Source organism: Malus domestica, chromosome 14, assembly GCF_042453785.1.
Source record: "Malus domestica chromosome 14, GDT2T_hap1".
NCBI classification, from domain to species: domain Eukaryota; kingdom Viridiplantae; phylum Streptophyta; class Magnoliopsida; order Rosales; family Rosaceae; genus Malus; species Malus domestica.
In genome coordinates this window covers 30297564-30316185 of record NC_091674.1, presented here as the reverse complement: position 1 = coordinate 30316185, position 18622 = coordinate 30297564, and the positions used below count along the sequence as shown (strand labels likewise).

Genomic DNA, 18622 nt, shown 5'->3' with positions numbered 1-18622 from the left:
CATATGGTGTAGATTACCAAGAAACGTTCTCTCCAGTTGCCAAGATGAATACGGTACGTGTTTTGATGTCTTTAGTTGCAAATATGGACTAGCCATTAAAATAGTTTGATGTGAAGAATGCTTTTCTCAATGGGAATTTGGAGGAAGAAGTATATATGGATTTTCCTCTCGGGTATAGTGTTGGTGGGAATACCGGAGTACTATGTCTGTTGTGTAAGTCACTCTATAGACTTGAGCAATCGCCTCGTGCGTGGTTTGATAGGTTTACTCAGGTTATGAAAAAGAATGGGTATTGTCAAAGTCATTCTGATCACACGTTGTTTGTAAAATGGAGACAAAATAAAGTGACAACCTTAATCATCCATGTAGATGGCATGATTATAACCGGGGATGATTTTGATGAGATTTTGAAGTTGTAGGAAAATCTTGCAGCTGAGTTTGAAATGAAGAACCTAGGGATTTGAAGTACTTTCTTGGGGTTGAAGTTGCTTTCTCTTCTAAAGGTATCTTCTTGTCTCAAAGTAAGTATGTCCTGCATTTATTAAAAGAAACTGGTATGCTAGGGTGTAAGCCGGTAGACACTCCAATTGTTGAAAAGCATCATCTATGTTTGGATCCAAATAAGAAATCAGTTGATAAAGGTATATATCAGAGACTTGTAGGAAGACTAATTTATTTGGCTCATACACATCCGGATATAGCCTATGCTGTGAGTGTAGTGAGACAGTTTATGCATTCACCGAGTGTAGATCATATGGCTACTGTTATGCGTATCCTAGCGTATTTGAAGTCTGTGCCAGGAAGATGAGTTTTGTATGGGAAGCACGGGCATTTGAAGATTGAGGGATTCAGAGATGCTGATTGGGCAGGTAATGTAAGTGATAGGCGACCTACTTCTAGGTATTTTACATTTGTAGGAGGAAATTTGGTTACATGGCGAAATAAGAAACAGAAGGTAGTATCGTGATCCTTAGCTGAGGCCGAGTATAGGGGCATGGCTCACGGCATTTGTGAGGTTCTTTGGCTTCGAAAACTTCTTTGGGGTCTTGGGTTTAAGCCAAAAGAGACCATGAAATTATATTGTGATAACAAGTCCATGAGAGATATAGCTGATAATCCAGTGCAACATGATAGGACAAAACATGTGGAGGTTAATCGACATTTTATTAAAGAGAAGCTCGAGAAGAAGATTGTGTCAATACCGTTTGTGAACTCAGAGGAGCAACTTGTAGATATCCTTACTCATGTTGTGTGTAGTCGGAAATTTGATGACTCACTTGTCAAGTTGGGCATGTGTGATATCTATGCACCAACTTGAGAGGAAGTGTAAAACGTGAGTCGGTATTTAGGAAAAAAAAGGAATGTAAAATATTGTAAATATTAAGAGTCCTTTATTAGGTAGGATATTATTTGTATCCTTTATTTGTTTCCTTATGGAACAAGGATTGTATATGTATATATTTCAATAAAGTAATACAGGGAAAAATTACCCCGTAAAAGTCTATGACTCTATTTGCCCTTTTAGCAACAATATCCATCACTCAGTTCTATCATCGGCGTATTCGTCAGCAGCACGACAAACTTCGGCAACACAACATCAAGATTAGTTTACGGGAACAAGAGTCCACTGACTCAGCTTCTCCCCTCTATCAAGTACTTTTCCTTTTCCATCTTGCTTTGCTTTCTCGTTGCCTTTCTCTTGAACTTGCAGTCGATTAAATACTACACACATTTTAGCTTTTTAGCCACTGTGCCGACATGGAAGGGCCACAAGGATTACCTCGAGCACGTTGCGCGGAGCTTGAATCACGGAAGCCATTTTTGGTCCCTTGGATTGCGAGCATTCTACCTTTCGTTCCCTCTCTTCCTCTGGATATTTGTCCCATCCCCATGTTCGTGTGCTGTTGCATAATGTCATTTGTTCTATATTTCTTGGACACAACCACCAGCTTTACCAGACATCTTCACACTAACTCCATCCGAGGAATCAGTTGGATAATCGTCGTGATAAGGTGTCGAAAATTACTTCATTTTAGTTTTTACACTGTTATGATTTATTAGAAATTTAGTTTGTTTGGAAATTGCTTTTAACATGACTGAAAGCACTTTTGTGAAATTCATTTTGAGATCCAAATGTTTTTTAGAAGAAGCACCAGATATGTACTTCTTGCAGGAGGCACTTCAAGTGCTTTTCCAAGATCCATTTAGAATTTTATGAAAGATTGGTTTTAAAATTATTTTTACCAAAAGTGTTTGCAATCATTTTAAAACACTTCCAAATGAGTTCTTATAATATTGGGTGAACTGCCCATTTAGTCCTTGAATTATCACTTCAGTGAAAATTAGGTCTCTAAACTATTTTTCCAGAAAAATCAGTTCTTGAATTATAAAAATTTGCCAATTACATCCCTAATAATATAATCGAAGCTACTATATTCAATTTTCTGTCAATTTAAGTTACGTTACTTGCATGTAATACACATTAGAGATAGATTGGTAGTTTTTTTTTAATTTTTTTTATTATAAAGAAATAGTGTATGAAGTCAAATTTGGAGGGTAAATTGGTAGTTTTACATAAGAAATAGTGTAAGTTAACTTCATAGGGTAAATTAGACTTTAGATTTGCAATCTATATGAAATGTTAAGGTTTATAGGCAAAAAAATAACTCTATTACACTCTAAAGTATTTCAAGTGACTTAAGTTAACGAAAATTTGGATAAAATAGCTTTGAATATAATAGTAGAGATAAAATTAGCAATTTTTAAGGAATTTTGGGACTTATTTTACCGAAAAATAATTCAGGGACCTAATTTTCATTGAGATGATAGTTCAGAGACTAAATCAGCACTTCACCGTATAATATTTGTAGGGTGTTTATATCCTTAATAGATGGATCCTCTGTATATTATGTTATTATGTGTAATTGGGTGTGTAGTTAACTATTAAGAATTATTGGAAGTTATGGGATCATTTGTTATATAAATTGTTTGGGGGATTTGATTTAATCTGTTATCAAGTATTTTTAAAAATTTCAGCAGATTAATGAATTTTTCATGTCTTTTTTTTATTTAGGAATATTTTATGCTAGTTAAATATTTGTCATGCATGCAGATGCAGCAGATCTGAATGTAGTTTATTTTTTAGCATGAAATCTCACCTTTCTAAAACACAATTAATCAGATAATTTACGTGTCTTTGAGTCATTCCACTCAAATTTAAATCCTCAAATATATAATATTGTAATTTTCTCAGTATTACAGATCTCGTCAAAGTATTTTAGAATATTGTCTTGCTTTTTTTATTCACTAACTAAATAAAACAATTGTAGAATGCATTTGATGAACCTCGAAATCATATGCAGATTGGAGTTATTTTTTTGGGTAAAGCTAGAGAGTAAATTTTAGAAATTAAAGGATATTTAGTTTAGGCCAAATTGGATTGTTCATCCCTGTGGTCATACGACACTTGCATGATGACCCTTGTGGTGAAAAAATTAGGAATTAAACCTCTGTGGTCTAGAATGTTAGCAAATTTAGTCCAAAAGTAAGATTTCTGTTAAAGGACTGTTAAAAGTAGGGGTAAAACTGTATTTTCAGTTCCAATTGACATTGAATTGGGGTTTTTTTTAATTTAAAAAATTAAGCTTTTTTTTTTGTTAATTGTTATAAAAAAATTATTTATTTTAAATGTCAATTGGAACTGAAAATATAGTTTTATCCATAATTTTAACAGTCTTTTAACAGAAATCTTACTTTTGGACTAAATTTGCTAACAATCTTGACTACAGGGGTTTAATTCCTAGTTTTTTCACCACGGGGGTCATCATGCAAGTTTCCTATGACCACGGGGATGAATAATCCAATTTGGTGTTAACTACATTGTAGTGTTTTGGAATTGAAAAGAAAATCAAGAACAATGGATGAAGAGAAGGATGAACACAGAGATATTAGAGAGAGAGTTTAGAGAGAGAAATAGGATTTGTATTAACTAATCAAATGAAGATTACACATACTGTTTATATAGAAATCCTAACCACTTTAACCAAATACTAACTACCTAACTATATTATTAACTGTATTACATTTTTACCTTTAATACTCCCCCTCAATCTCAACTGGGTTAACCCAGTTTGAGATTGGAAGAACAAAACCAGTAAACAGAACACAGAGTTGAATCATCTGCAACCTTGCAATCCCACTTCATCCACCTCAGATTCATTTCAGGATGCATTCAACCCGTCTTCAATTTCATCAACTCATTCAACTTGAGACGGACAAATAAATCTTCATTGCTTTGTCACTTGCAATTTGGAGCCGTGTATGATAGTGTGAAGGTGTTGATCTTTCTTCATTCGTCAATCGTGACATCTTTCCTCTGCCTTCTAATAGGATCAGATTCATTGTTGTGGCTGAGCTCTATTCAGATTTATAGAATACATAAGCCATTCCCCTGTCCAAACCAATCATGCACATTTCAAGAGTGTACACAGGTTCAAAGTTCTACTGGCTTTTCATCTGCATTACCTACTTCTTCCGATTTAACCCAGGCTCTTATTTCAAACATGCAAAATATGTCTGGAACTTCACAGACCCTTGATATGATTTCTAATTCTCAAAGCCAAATGCAACAGATAGTTCCACAACAGCAGTGGCAGCAGCAAGGATATATCCCAAAACTTGTCCAATCTCCACTAAAATAGCAGCAACAGTAACCAACTCAGTCGCAGTCCTCTCAAAAATCTATTAAGCACATATTAAATCTTAACAAACCTTCTATGGTGAAATCACATCCATCTAGTCTTCAACAGAATCAACAATTTCCCATTCATCAGTCAACACAATCTATGCTTCAGCAGCATCCACAGTCATCAAACAACAAGCTTTACAATCATAGAAATCAAGAAACACAACCCTCTTCGGCAATCGGCCTTCAATGAAGAAAAGGGAATAAGAACTGCACTCCGGCAATCGGCCTTAATGGAGTTGCACACAATAACAACAAACAAAACTTTTCAAGAAAGGTACTCCGGCTATCGGCCTTTAAGGAGTAACACACAATATCTGAGACAGAACTTTTCACTCCGACTATCGGCCTTGTGGAGGAAACCAATTACATTCAACACACTCTTGGCAATCGGCCTTTTTCGAGTGCACAAACTCAAACACCCAAGAACTAATCAAGCAACAGAAAGGAATGGCTATTGCCCTGTAAACGACAACCAAAAGTAATTGTGGAGGAATGGCTATCGGCCTTTGTATTCCTTCAACAAACACCTCATTTATTTACAAATTCCATGATTTCAACACTTATGGCTATCGGCCTCTAACAATTATGCAATTTGAAGCAAAGAACTTTACTGCGACACTTCATCAAACACATAGAGTGCAAGATATGAACGAACCTGACAATTCTGCGACCCTTGAATCTGTACCCGAACATCGTTCTTGGAGCGGAAAACACGAAGAAGTAAACGAAGATGGTGGTGAAAAACACATAGAAGTCTCTGTGAAATTAATGCTTCTTGCATTGCGCAATCAACCATTTCATTTGATCGAGTTTTGAGAGAGAAATTTTTATGGGAAAATGTTGAATTCCAGTGAACAAGAACGTCCAATTGCTGGGCAAGTCTCTCATTCAGGTGAACAAGAAGCACCAAATTCTGAGGAAAATCTCGATTCCAGCGAAGCAGTACACGTTTCTGAGGACAGCACCGATTCTGGCGAAGCAACGTCGGCGGAGATGTCATCGACTGAAGCACCAATTTCTGGGAAAGTCTCAGATTCCGAGCAAGAACTTCCGAAACCCAGTTGGGAAAGTTCTACTATCTCTCTGTTAGGCAAGATATTGGAGACACATCTGAAAAGCAAGAGGCAATCATTGCCAAAATTGACCAGGACAACTCCTTCGCTTTCATCAAAATGGCCTCTCCAGGAAATTTCTGCTTTTCACATTCTGCTAATATTCTAAAGAGTTCGACCTCTATGTGGACTAAGTTGTTGATGTCATCATCTGGGTTGCAATTTCTCTTGAAAAAGATGAACCCATATTAAATCACCAAGCGATTCTACTTCTCCGATTCGGGGATCAGAGATAAGAAGGAAACACCGAATACCTTGACGGAAAATTCAAGAAAATCTGAAAAAAAAACTAAGGAGAAAAGAAGTAAAACTAGAAATAGACCAAACTAATGAGAAGCGGAACCACCAGAATCCATGGCGTAAGCCTGGTGGCTCTGATACCATGTTAACTACATTGTAGTGTTTTGGAATTGAAAAGAAAATCAAGAACAATGGATGAAGAGAAGGATGAACACAGAGATATTAGAGAGAGAGTTTAGAGAGAGAAATAGGATTTGTATTAACTAATCAAATGAAGATTACACATACTGTTTATATAGAAATCCTAACCACTTTAACCAAATACTAACTACCTAACTATATTATTAACTGTATTACATTTTTACCCTTAATATTTGGCCTTTAGTTTATGATTGGTTTATTACTTAAACGTTGATAAACGTGCCAATTCATATTGGTAACATATTATTTAATTTGTAAATTTAGTCTCTAAATATAGTCTTCCTAATATTATCCGATTTTTTTATCAATTAGTATACCCAATGTGCCACTTGTCTTTTGTTTTGATTCATTTGTCCTTTAGTTTTGTCAGAATCTAGCATAATAGATATATTAATTATGGATGTAGATTGTCTGCCCTCCTATTTTCATATTCTTTTCATCTCTTTCTGTTTTGTGTGGTCACGGTTAAGTCACATCAACATTTTATATTCCTATTACTTTTTGTTTTATTATTTTTATAAAAAAATGAATATAAAATATTGACGTGGTTTAACCGTGACCATACAAACAGAATGAGATGGAAAAAGCATGGAAATGGGAGGGCAAACAATCCACCACCATTAATTATATCGACAACAGATCCAATCCCGACCGGACAAATTATTGCTGGCCAATGTTGACATAGCTAGTTTCCAGGTTGTTTTTGGACTGTTTTCAGTCTCTCAAGACTGAAGACAGAGGAGGGATATGGGATTGGGTAGCTTAAGCTTGGACTACTGTCTGGTGCCGGCGGGTCTCTGTGTGCTGGGAATATACCACGCTTGGCTACTCATCACAGTGTTATGCAATCCCTCACGAACTGTCATTGGCCTCAATGCTGTGGTTCGCAAGCAATGGATCTTCTCCATGATGACTGTTAGTCTCTCTCTCTCTCTCTCTCTCTCTCTCTCTCTCTCTCTCTATTTATGTTCTGTTTAAAAGCTCTAAAAGGCTAAAAGAGAATTAAAAGTGCTTTTTGAATGATTAAGCTCACAGGATCTCCTAACAATGGTTGGCGAAAAAAGTTTAAAGATCTTCTGGGTTGGAAATGCACTTAGAAGTTCATGTGTTTCTTTATAAAACACTTTTTCTCTATATTTTTTTAATTCCTATTCTTTATTATAGTAATGCTCGGAAGGCTAGATTTGTAGACAAATTTGTAAATTAAATGACGTGTCATCAATATCAATGAGCACGTTTATCAACACTTAATGATAATCCAATCATCAATTTTCATGTTATATAGTTTATAAAATTTTATCTATAATTTTAGTCTCCCTAACATTACTCTCTTTATTATGTCTTTTGTTTAGAAGCACTTTTAGAATAGCTAAAAGTGAAATATAAATGCTTTTAGAATGAGCAAAGTGGTTTTAGAGGAGCTTTTCAGAATGTTGAGTAGGAAAAAGTTAAAAGTGTTTATAGGTTAGAAAATCACTTGGAATCAAGTAACTAAACGACGTTATGCGCTAATCGGGCAGAGAGTTGGGATTTAGCGTCTAGATGAACTAGGACGGATTTAAAATAAGTGCTTATTTACACTTAAGAAAAACTATGCTTGTATATATTGGGAATAAAATAAATATATATAAGAACGATTATCACAACTGAATTAATTTAGCAAATCCCTTTGAGTAGGCCCCACTTTAACTTAATTAGTTAATTGGGAAAAAAATTTTGAACCGCCTAGTTCTTCTCTATTTTAGGAGAGATTTTTCAGTGTGACCGTCACACGAGATGGTACATCACATGTCCTTATATAAATAGTGGGTTATGTGTGTTAAAAGGTTAATAACTTAAAAATTAAAATTTTCCACCACTTGCATAAAAACACGTGGTGTACTATCCGTGTTCCTGTCACAAGTAAAAATTTCTCCTATTTTAATGACTGTTTTGTCAAAATATCGCCGCAGAACCCCACTTCTCAGCACCTAGACACCGCCTAAGCCGATTTTTATAATACTGCTTGGAAGTTCAAGAAGAATTTGGATCATATTAAAAAATTTGATGTACTTTCAGTAAATGTTTTACCGGTAATAACGCTTACGTGTAGAAGTGCATTTCCAAACTGTGCTTTTATTTGTATTGCCAAACGCTAAGAAGTTGAGCCCATGAATTTCAGGACCCCTCCAAGAATGGAGTTTTGATGGTACAAACATTGCGCAACAACATAATGGCATCTTCCCTTTTGGCAACAGCAGCAATCACTCTTTCTTCTGTGATCAGCGTATTCGTGAGCACCAGTTCGAGCTCCGAAAGCACTTCAACACAAATACTCTCCTCTCTCCCTCTCTCTTCAATCAAGTACTTCTGCGTTTTACTGTATTTTCTCATCGGATTTATCTGCAATGTGCTGGCCACTAGATACTTTGCTCATACCAGCTTCTTGGCTACCCTGCCAGTATGGACGGACAAAACAGATTACCTTAATTATGTTTCGATAACTTTGAATCGAGGGAGTTACTGTTGGTCCCTCGGGTTGCGATCGTTTTACCTCTCCATTCCTATGTTTCTTTGGATCTTCGGGCCAATTGCCATGTTTGTCTGTTGCTGCCTTATGTCAAGTGCCCTCTATTTCTTGGACACTACCACCAGTTTTACACAACTTGTTCTCAGCACTTCACTCAAACAAGAAAGGGGTAGAACCAATGATGTGGAATCAATTGTTCAATCATCGTAAGTTCTCTTCGATAGTAACCTTTATAATTCGTAATTCTTAAGTCAATATAGAATATAACAGGTTCCATTTATTTTGTTTTGAATATTAAGTGTGCGCTTCTTTACCCTACCCTGCATGTGTTTGGGTGTCTGTTCATATGTTGCTTCTTTTTTTTGGTAGAAATTCTATCTTATGTAAGACATAATCTGAAATCACAACAACACGACATGAGGATCACGAATAAATCAAATTAATATAAAATAGAGATCGACTAATTATATTAAATTTATCTGTAAAATATGGAACACATGGTTTTGAAGATGAAGCCATTGATTCTTGCAAACAAAGTAGAAATAGTCTTCTACTTCCAGTACCTCTCAATGAACTCTACTATCGAAATAGGCTTGTAGTTTTCGTGAGTTTCAATTGGTATGGAAGCAGGGACTGTTCCTTAGTAATATAGCTAGGGTTTCAACCAATTCCTCCCTATTATCGGAAAGGATATCAACCCAAATCATATCTAATCAATTAGAGTCCCATCATGACTCTTATTCCTTGTATTTACTTAATAAAGGTCCATAATTGATCGCATGTAATTAAGACTCCAATATGTTTATTTCCTTAAGGTACCGAGAGTCCTAGAGATTTCTGTAACTTGATTGCCAAGTCAATATTCCCTCAATTATTCTCGGCATAATTTATCGTCATTCACAAAATGGTTTTACAGCATATTGTTACGTTCGGTGTTTATACAATCTTAGTCTAAGACGGTGGATGAAGAGCATGGTTGAAACTTAAAAGCAATATGGATGAAGAATTCATTATAATATGCAAATTCTGTTGTTAAATTCTTAAGCAGTAGTCTTGATTTCCTTTGTACGAATGCCCAAATGTTGAATAAGTTTCATATCAGATCATACATTCTGCAGCAAAGAAAGCGCCTACGTAGAGATATCGTATGATGTTTCATACCGTATAGGCTATTAGTAGGTTCCATTTGAGCACAAGTTTGTAACCTTGTATGATTTTCCATATGTAAACATATGTTACTCTTAGAATGCTTACTCTGCATAGATGTTGTTCCAAATTCTCAGGGAAAACTCAAGTTTTGAGGACGTTAATCACCTCCGCTGCCCCCTACTTACTGCCAATTCAGTTTCTGCCTCTTAATATCGCCGGATAGTCTGCAACATGTTTCTGTTGCTGGTTCTAAGTGTTTCCCTCTCCCGTCTCTGCGAGCATTGCGTAGGCTTGAAGGTTCGCCTTTATGTTTTTGCTCGGCTAAAGTGTGCTATCTTCTTGCCCTAATACAGTGAGTCCTGGTTATATTTCATTTCCAAAATCTCAACCACTCATCAGTTGGTACGTCCAGGTCGAGAATCCTAAACTATGCTTCTTACTCGAATCATCCTTACTCCAAACAAGTGAGAATTTTATTTTCTTGTAATTCATTCAGCGAATCATCGTTCACTGATTGGCCAGAAATAATAAAAAAAAGGCTGTGGGAAGCAAACATTTCCTACTTTTGAGTTTTGAGATCATATCACTGTATAAATTAATTGAAAAAAGTTAACAGACTGTAAACATAAATATTTCTGCTATGAAACGAGACAAAAACAAAAAAAGGTCGTACCCAGTGCACAAGGCTCCCGCTTTACGCAGGGTCTGGGAGAGGTGAATGTCGGCTAGTCTTACCCCCATTTATGGAGAGGCTGCTCCCAAGTCTCGAACACGAGACAAAAACACATGTACAAAATAATATTTTGTATTAATGATTTGGGGTTACAATCTCTTTATAGTTTGATCCTCTAATTCGATCTCCGTAAGATGTAGACTTGTGGATATTTTGTTGATCCAAGGGCCGCCGATGCTTGATCTTGGATGAACGGTTGGAAGTTTCTTCAAGGGCCTTAGGGGCTTAATCTTGAAGGTTGAGGGAAGTTTCTTCAAGGGCCTTCGAGGCTTGATCTTGAAAGTTGATGGATGAATGGATCTTCAAGGGCTTTTGGGCTTGATCTTGAAGAACGGGGATGAACGGATCTTCAAGAGGCTTTTGGGCTTGATCTTGAAGAATGGATGTGTGGATTTGTTGATGTTGTTGATCCAAAGGGCCGTTGGGGCTTGATCTTAGGATGAATGGATGATGAACGATGAACAATTTTTTCAAGGGGCCGTCGGGGCTTAATCTTGAATTGGTGGAAGTTCTTCAAGGGCCATTGGGGTTTGATCTTGAAAGAGGATTTGACGAAGAACGAAGAGAGCTTTCTTGATCTTTCGGGATTTGCTTGGGGAGCTTTTAGAGTTTCAAAGTTTCAAGGTTTTGGTGTGATGTGAATTGGTTTCTTTGAAAATGAATGTCTTGGCTTCCTATTTATAGAATTCCAAAACTTGGTTTTTGGATTTAAATAATCAAATGAAATAAATCATTTCTGTCAGGTGTTGACACGTGTCTTATTTGATGATTTTTCTGATTTATTTTGATTTTTCATTGAGTCACACGCTACATGTAAAATTTATGTGACAAGTGAGCGTTGAAATTTTAATTATTGATCAACATTTATTTCACCGAAATTTCGATGTCTACACAAACATGATTCACATTGTCATACTAAGATATTTGCATAAACAAGACTGCGGTATTTGCTCAAATTGTGAGAAATTGGCCATTAGACCATGAACTGTCATGGACTTAGAGCAAGGGCCGAGCTAGAAATTTTCAATGGGACGGGCTCCCTCATTCTTTTGCTAGTGGCTTTGTGCTTTAAAAAAAAAAAAAATATATATATATATAGATGTGTGTGTGTGTGTGTGTGTGTGAGTTTAGTATTACTACAGATTTTACTTCTGCATGAACTTGGAGGGATACACAATTCAGATTGCTGATTTTGAAATGGGGTCGTTGTTTACATTCGAATACATCTAGCTTTTGCTTAATTAGCATCTACCACACGTGGATACAGTAATAAAATTGGAGTACAAGAATGAAACAATGTAATTTCTTTTTTGATATAGGCGATATTTACATTAAGTTCATCTAAATTGCGTGGAGAAGATTCAAATTTGACTGTAGATGAAGAAGCACGCTACTCTGGCGGACTTAGCTATGCAAATAAAATAATGTAATTACTCATAGTGTTATAGCCAAGTTATGAAGCATCCCTAGTAGTAAAAGAAGTAAAAAGATGGCTCATGGATGAAACTTCTATACAGAGTATTTATTTCAAAATGGTTTTACTTAGGGCATGTTTGATCAGTATTTCTTTTTTTTTAGTTTTTAGTTTTCAACTTTTTGAAAGCTATACAACAAAACTCGTTTAGTTATTACCTTCAATTTTCAGTTTTTAAGAGAATGAAAACTGAAAACCCAAAACTAAAAATGAAAGCCAAATTTTGGAAACTCAAAAAGATAGCGTACACTTTTTATTTTCAGTTTCAGCTTTTATTTTTGTTAACTGAAAACTGAAAGCGTTAGCAAACGAGTATTCAGTTTCAATATTTTAAAAAACTTCAACACTGACAAAATGATTATCAAGCCCCAATTAATTAAACCGGCTTACCTATGCTTCACACACTCCCTACACCAGACCCGATGTATGAAATAAAATTAAAATAAATTATTAGTAAGAGGAATTGTTTTGGCATCTCATGCTCCTCCACTGTGTCATACAAGAGGATGAGTGAAAAGATGTGGCTTTACTTTGAAGTTGAACATGGACAATTTTGGAACAATAAAGGATGATGGAGCAAGCAGCAGCAGCATAATTGTGGAATGATGGAGCACTAGTCGTCCCACCATATTTGCAATAATGCGTATATTCCATGGAAGAAATATGTGACCTCATCCCGTGGAAGAAATATATATCCACAAGCACACATTCAGACCTTTTGGAAATGTGTGCACAGTTACACAATGTTGGGAAGCCGACATGCGTTGGCTTTTTCTTCAATCTTCACCGTGATTGATGATTGACAGGCATGCACTCCACTACAAGAGAAATATTGGCTAATGTCTTTAACCTTCAGAGTAGGTATTCTATATATACATACATACATACATATACATACATACATACATACATATATATATATATATATATATATATATATATATAGATTTTCTACATTAATATTACGTTGTCAACTTTCATTCCTACAATTATTTCATAATGTATTTTAAGTTTCAATAATCAAAACCATCTATACTTTTAAGTTCACATTCAACGGCAATTCTTGCAATATGAAGGGGGTCTAATCTTAAACGTGGAAAAGTAGAGTGACTTGAGGTGGTATATGGGATCAGAAAACAACAACTTTATCTGCAATAACATCGTGATAGCTTGTCATATATGGAATCTGATCTCATATTCAGAATAATGTGCTGTGAGATTAGCAGGAACCTACACAGTACTGTAATGGGATAAGGTACACATACAATTGTTCAGCTACTTGACTGGTCACACGGATCCTATAATATTTGAACTTCTTGCTCCATGTCCACGTTATTCACGTTATATAAGAGATGAAATCTGCAATTGGTTTTATGTATATTACATACATACATACGGACCAAATAGCTAGTAACCCTTGATGTCTATGGGCCATGATACTTTACAAAGGAATTAACTTGGCTCATCAATGAATGAGGAGGAGTTCTTCTTCAATTCACTTCGTGGCCGATTCACTGAACTTCGGACTTGTGATTAGAACCGTTAATATTATAAATCACTTAGCAATGATCATCTCTGTAAAAAGACCAATGAAATATGAAATCATTTATCATCAAACTATATAAAAACATATGGACGGATTCGGTTAAAGCATTATGAATAGTCTATTTATTTGCTATAGTTGGTTGACTAAACGACTTTAGTTTCAATTGATTTCTTGTAGAGATAATCTTTACAGAGTAGCTGATAATATAAACGATTTCAAGGATAAAAACAAAATTATATTAATTGTCCATGAAGTAAATTGAGGAGAAACTTCTCCTCAATCTCAGGAGCCTTGGCATTCCTCATTACAATAATGAATCGTATAATATCTGACGCGAGGGACCAGTACTAAGCTAGTAGCCACAACGTGCACCCTAACCTGTACAGTACTGAGAAAACGACAATATAAATGGTACAGGACCAGAAAGAAATATATGCTAGGCAAGTTGGCCTGAAAGAGCTAATTCCATGAAATCATCTTTTCGGAAAAATATATATGCTAGGCAAGTTGGCCTGAAAGAGCTAATTCCATGAAATCATCTTTCCAGAAAGCATCCATCCACTTCCTACCAAACAAAACGTTACAATTTTGCATCTTGACTGACTATAGGTTGTAACCAAACTGATACATCACATATATATATATATATATATATATATATATATAAAGGGATCTCCGTTTTTGTGTAGGATCTAGTCCACGTCGAACTTTAACGATCTAAATTGTCTATTTTGTAAGTCTCTATTCATAGTCATCCTTGCAAAAATTTAATTTAATCCAAAACAATTTGCTTATTTAATTATCACGATGAAATTTCGTTGTTTCTTGTAGAACAAAATGTTCATCAAGTTCTTTGAACTCAATTAGATGTCTCAAATATTTTCGATTTGGCTAATATTTTGTAAGGATGATCTATGAGGTCCAACTTGAAAAAATAGACCGTTCGAATTGTTGAAGTTGAATGTGGTGTGAACCCCACAACTAATTCCTATTTAAAAAAAATGGAGATCCTTCCTGTGAAGGCCTCCTATATATATATGAGTACACTCTGATGATTAAAATAGAGACATCAATCCAACACAAGAGAAATGTTAAGAAGACTCTTTCAAAATGAGATTCTCTATGGACTCTATGCTATCTCATAATTTAACATCAATTTCCGTGTCAATATAATAAAACATTGTGAACTTGAGGTGCCAAATAATCCATTAAGAGTCTTACTTTTAAGAGAATCTTCTTCAAACTAATAATTTACCATACAACATGATCATTATATCATTAGTGGCTTAGCTAATGTACACAGGTCTATGTAAGATGTTGAATGAAACATTGTCTTTTCTTTTTTTCGTCATGCGATTAATTTGCAACATTCATGGAACATATGACATCAGGATTCGTATTCATACTTTATATTTTCTCTCACTTCCGATGTGATTAAGCACATATATCTATAGAACACATGACATGAGGATTTGAATGCATACATCTATCCAAACACATACGTAAATTTTCACGCATACGTAGGTGATTTGCCGATACATGAGAAAAAAAAAGAGAGAGACAAATACAATATGTTGCATTCAAGTTTTCAGCTAAGGATTATTGTCTTGTTTTGGGATAAGCTTAACCCCAACCCCTTAATTATATCCAGTGAATAGAAGCCGTACACGTGTGTGACATTGATATAATATACAACTCTATAACATGCATATAACACATGATGAGATAGATGCTATTAGTTGTCTGCATATATCTATGTATCTCCCTAGACAATTTTTCATATGCATATTGCATATGCCTAGGGCCGGCCATGGCCCATTGTGAGCTGGCCGATCTTTTGGGGCCTCAAAAAATCGGGAGCACCAATAATATTAGGACGGTAAATTCATATATGTTTTCATAAGAGTATAAATTTATAAAGTTTGGTTAAATAATCAAGAATTTTAACAAAAATATGTGGTTTCTCCTCCTTAAAATTAAGGAGGTCCCGAGTTCAAAACTGTTTGTCTATTCTTTTACTTAAAGTGAACAGTACGTAGAGTTTTTCGTTAAACTTCCCTATAAAATAAGTACGTTAATCAATAGTTAAGTAATAATTCAATCATCAATAATCACATCATATGATTTCCAAAATCTGATTCAAAATTTTGGTCTCCCTAACATTAGCCTTTAATAAATTAATGTATATATGTCTTTACCAATAGGTTTAATTTGGTGCTCATTCATTGCTTATACATATCAATTAAAGACTAAAAAATATGATTATATTTTTAGTCCCATATTGACAAGGTTAGTAAATAAGAAAAAACACCTCATGATTTATATAAAAATAATTTAAAAGTTCAGATAGTGGGGAAGCAAAACTTATCATCTATCTATTTGTAAGTCTGGGTTTTTTTTGTTCTATTCTCTCAATACAAAATAAATTTGTTTTTTCATGTTTCTAAATCATTGGTTGTGCTTTTTTTAAAGTATAATTTTATCGAAATCTTACATATGAAAACAAATAATTTTTTTATATGAAGTTAGGGCATATTTTCTAGCGTTGCTATAAACCTCAAAAATCTCAAGAACCTATACAGACTAGCTAGTTATCCCAGTCATGTTGTATGACACGTGAGATGAGCAACTACTAATTACCTACATACGTCTTTTTACACGCCTAAGCAATATTTCATACAACATGTTGCGCATACTAACTAGCTAGACCACTTATGCAGAGGCAGCGTTGAGGGGGAGCGAAATGTGCAATTGCACATGGCCCCCATATTTGAAGGGCCTCCAATATCTTATATTTATATGTAATAATGTTATATATTAAAAATATACTTTTATTAGCAATTTTTTTTCTTTCTAAACATAAAAATTTGGAGTGCACAATGAGATAGTAGGAGTGCCAATAACAACACCGTAAAAAATGATTTTCTTTTCAATTTTATTATATAATAATGCTATATATTCAAGTGAAACTTTAAAGTTAGAGTTTTTGAAGGTTTTTTTTTCTTTATTTGGTTGCTTAAAATTGAACTGTTTTTTATTATTTAGTGAAGATTATGTTTGTAACTCTTTTTATTTAGGGTTTTTATCACAAATGGTCCATGAAATTGACCCACCCCATTAAGATGGTCCCTGAAATTGAAAATCGATCAATATAGTCCAAAAAATTGGGTGTTGCAAATCAATGTAGTCCTTCCGTTATAACTCCGTTAAAATTTCTGTTATGTGCTGATGTGACACATAATTGGGTTCCACAATATAATAAAATATTGCCATGTAGATTAAAAGTAATAAAATAATAATTTAAAAACTATTTTATATAATTTAAAACCAAAAAAAAAAAGAGAAAAAGAAGAAGATGATTGTTCATCTTCTTCTTCTCCTCCTACCCAGCAGCACCCGTTTACATGCAGTTCCCAACTGCCACTCTCACCAGAGCAACCACCCCACCCCACCCCACCCCGTCGCACATGTAATCGTCATAATAAATTCTTAGTGGCACTCCCCTACGGCCTGCACCTCCGGGTCGAGCAACATTAGGGAGGTTTCATTTGGGGTTCTTTTAACGGTTAACAAGCTAATTGCAAAAACTACAAAACTATGGATATATAGAAATAGATCGAATTTGTGCATGTGACGGATGAACTGAAAACAAGGGTTAGATTAGAAAAACTATATATATGCGTACCAGGAAGTTCCCAGGGTTCGCATTTGTTGAAAACAAGGGTTAGATTATAAAAACTATTTTTAATTATTATTTTATTACTTTTAATCCACATAGCAATATTTTATTATATTGTGAAACCCAATTATACGCCACATCAGCACATAACAAAATTTTTAACGGAGTTATGACGGAAAGACTACATAGATTTGCAACACCCAATTTCAGGGACTACATTGATCGATTTTCAATTTCAGGGACCATCCTGATGGGATGGGTCAATTTCAGGGACCATTTGTGATAAAAAAAAACCCTTTTATTTATTTAATGACATTTGTAAACTTACAATCAGTGAGTCCTAAATGTTGTTTTGATTTAAATTATTATTTTCTCGTACCATATATTGTCCTACATTTTAAAAAATAAAAACTATCTTAAAATATGGCCCTTTAATAAATTTCGTACAGGATCCTTGAAATCTCAGAGACGGCCCTGCACTTATGTATATGATACACGAGGGGAGAGAAGACACACTTGTGCATATACACATGCCTAGGCAATGATTCATATATATAACATGTTGCAAACCCTTAGGCAGATTGGATAGCCCGCTAAAGTTGTATGACACGTGACTTTATATGTGTGAAGAGAAAAATGCAATGTTACACAGCATGTTGCAGACAAGTTTTTTCTGTTTTCTCAAGAGATAGTGATCATCATAAGATTTCAAGAGGGTCGTTCGATTGTTTTTGGATAAGTCCTAAGTCCCATGTCCTTTATAGGGTTGTGCCATTCATACATTTTTTTTCCTTGTTACACATTCTTTTTCATTTTCGGCCCTTTAGATTGAATGGATTGAAAAATATCAAATAATAAAAATTAACAAAAAATGCATGAAAGGTAAAAATTAACAAGAAGTGTATAAAAGGTAAAAAAAAAAAAAAAGAGGTGCACACACGTATATATAAGTAAATGTGACATTAATATGTATAATTATTCACGGATAAAGTGAAGCCGTGCGCAGAGACCAATTGGGGCCTATCAAACTGCAGACACTTCCATTTTGTGATGATCGATCGACACAACTTTCTCTTTCCTTTTTCTCTCACGTCAAAATCTAATCTGCATAGTCGGAAGACGTACAGTTCTATCATAACAGCAATTGAATAAATGAGGATAGATACAGAGATAATAGCGCTGGTGTAGTGGAGTTTGTGTTCTTCTTTTTTCCTTCTTTCATTTCAGATATC

At 34.8% G+C, this 18622-nt stretch overlaps 1 protein-coding gene across 1 annotated transcript; it reads left to right on the top strand.

The window, feature by feature from the left end:
• Window positions 1–6909: 6909 nt before the first annotated feature.
• Window positions 6910–10539, top strand: LOC103430739 (uncharacterized). The gene is made up of 3 exons (XM_070812287.1): window positions 6910–7215; window positions 8462–9015; window positions 10093–10539. Exons 1-3 carry the CDS (start codon window positions 7048–7050, stop codon window positions 10166–10168), a joined length of 798 nt encoding a protein of 265 aa, XP_070668388.1. The 5' UTR covers window positions 6910–7047; the 3' UTR covers window positions 10169–10539.
• The last annotated feature ends 8083 nt before the right edge of the window (window positions 10540–18622 follow it).

Excerpts from the sequence above, each read along its gene's own strand:
- LOC103430739 (XM_070812287.1), top strand. The coding sequence starts at position 7,048 with ATGGGATTGGGTAGCTTAAGCTTGGACTACTGTCTGGTGCCGGCGGGT. Across the intron at positions 7,216-8,461 it reads GGATCTTCTCCATGATGACT|GACCCCTCCAAGAATGGAGT; the intron begins GTTAGTCTCTCT and ends CATGAATTTCAG. Across the intron at positions 9,016-10,092 it reads GAATCAATTGTTCAATCATC|GGAAAACTCAAGTTTTGAGG; the intron begins GTAAGTTCTCTT and ends CCAAATTCTCAG.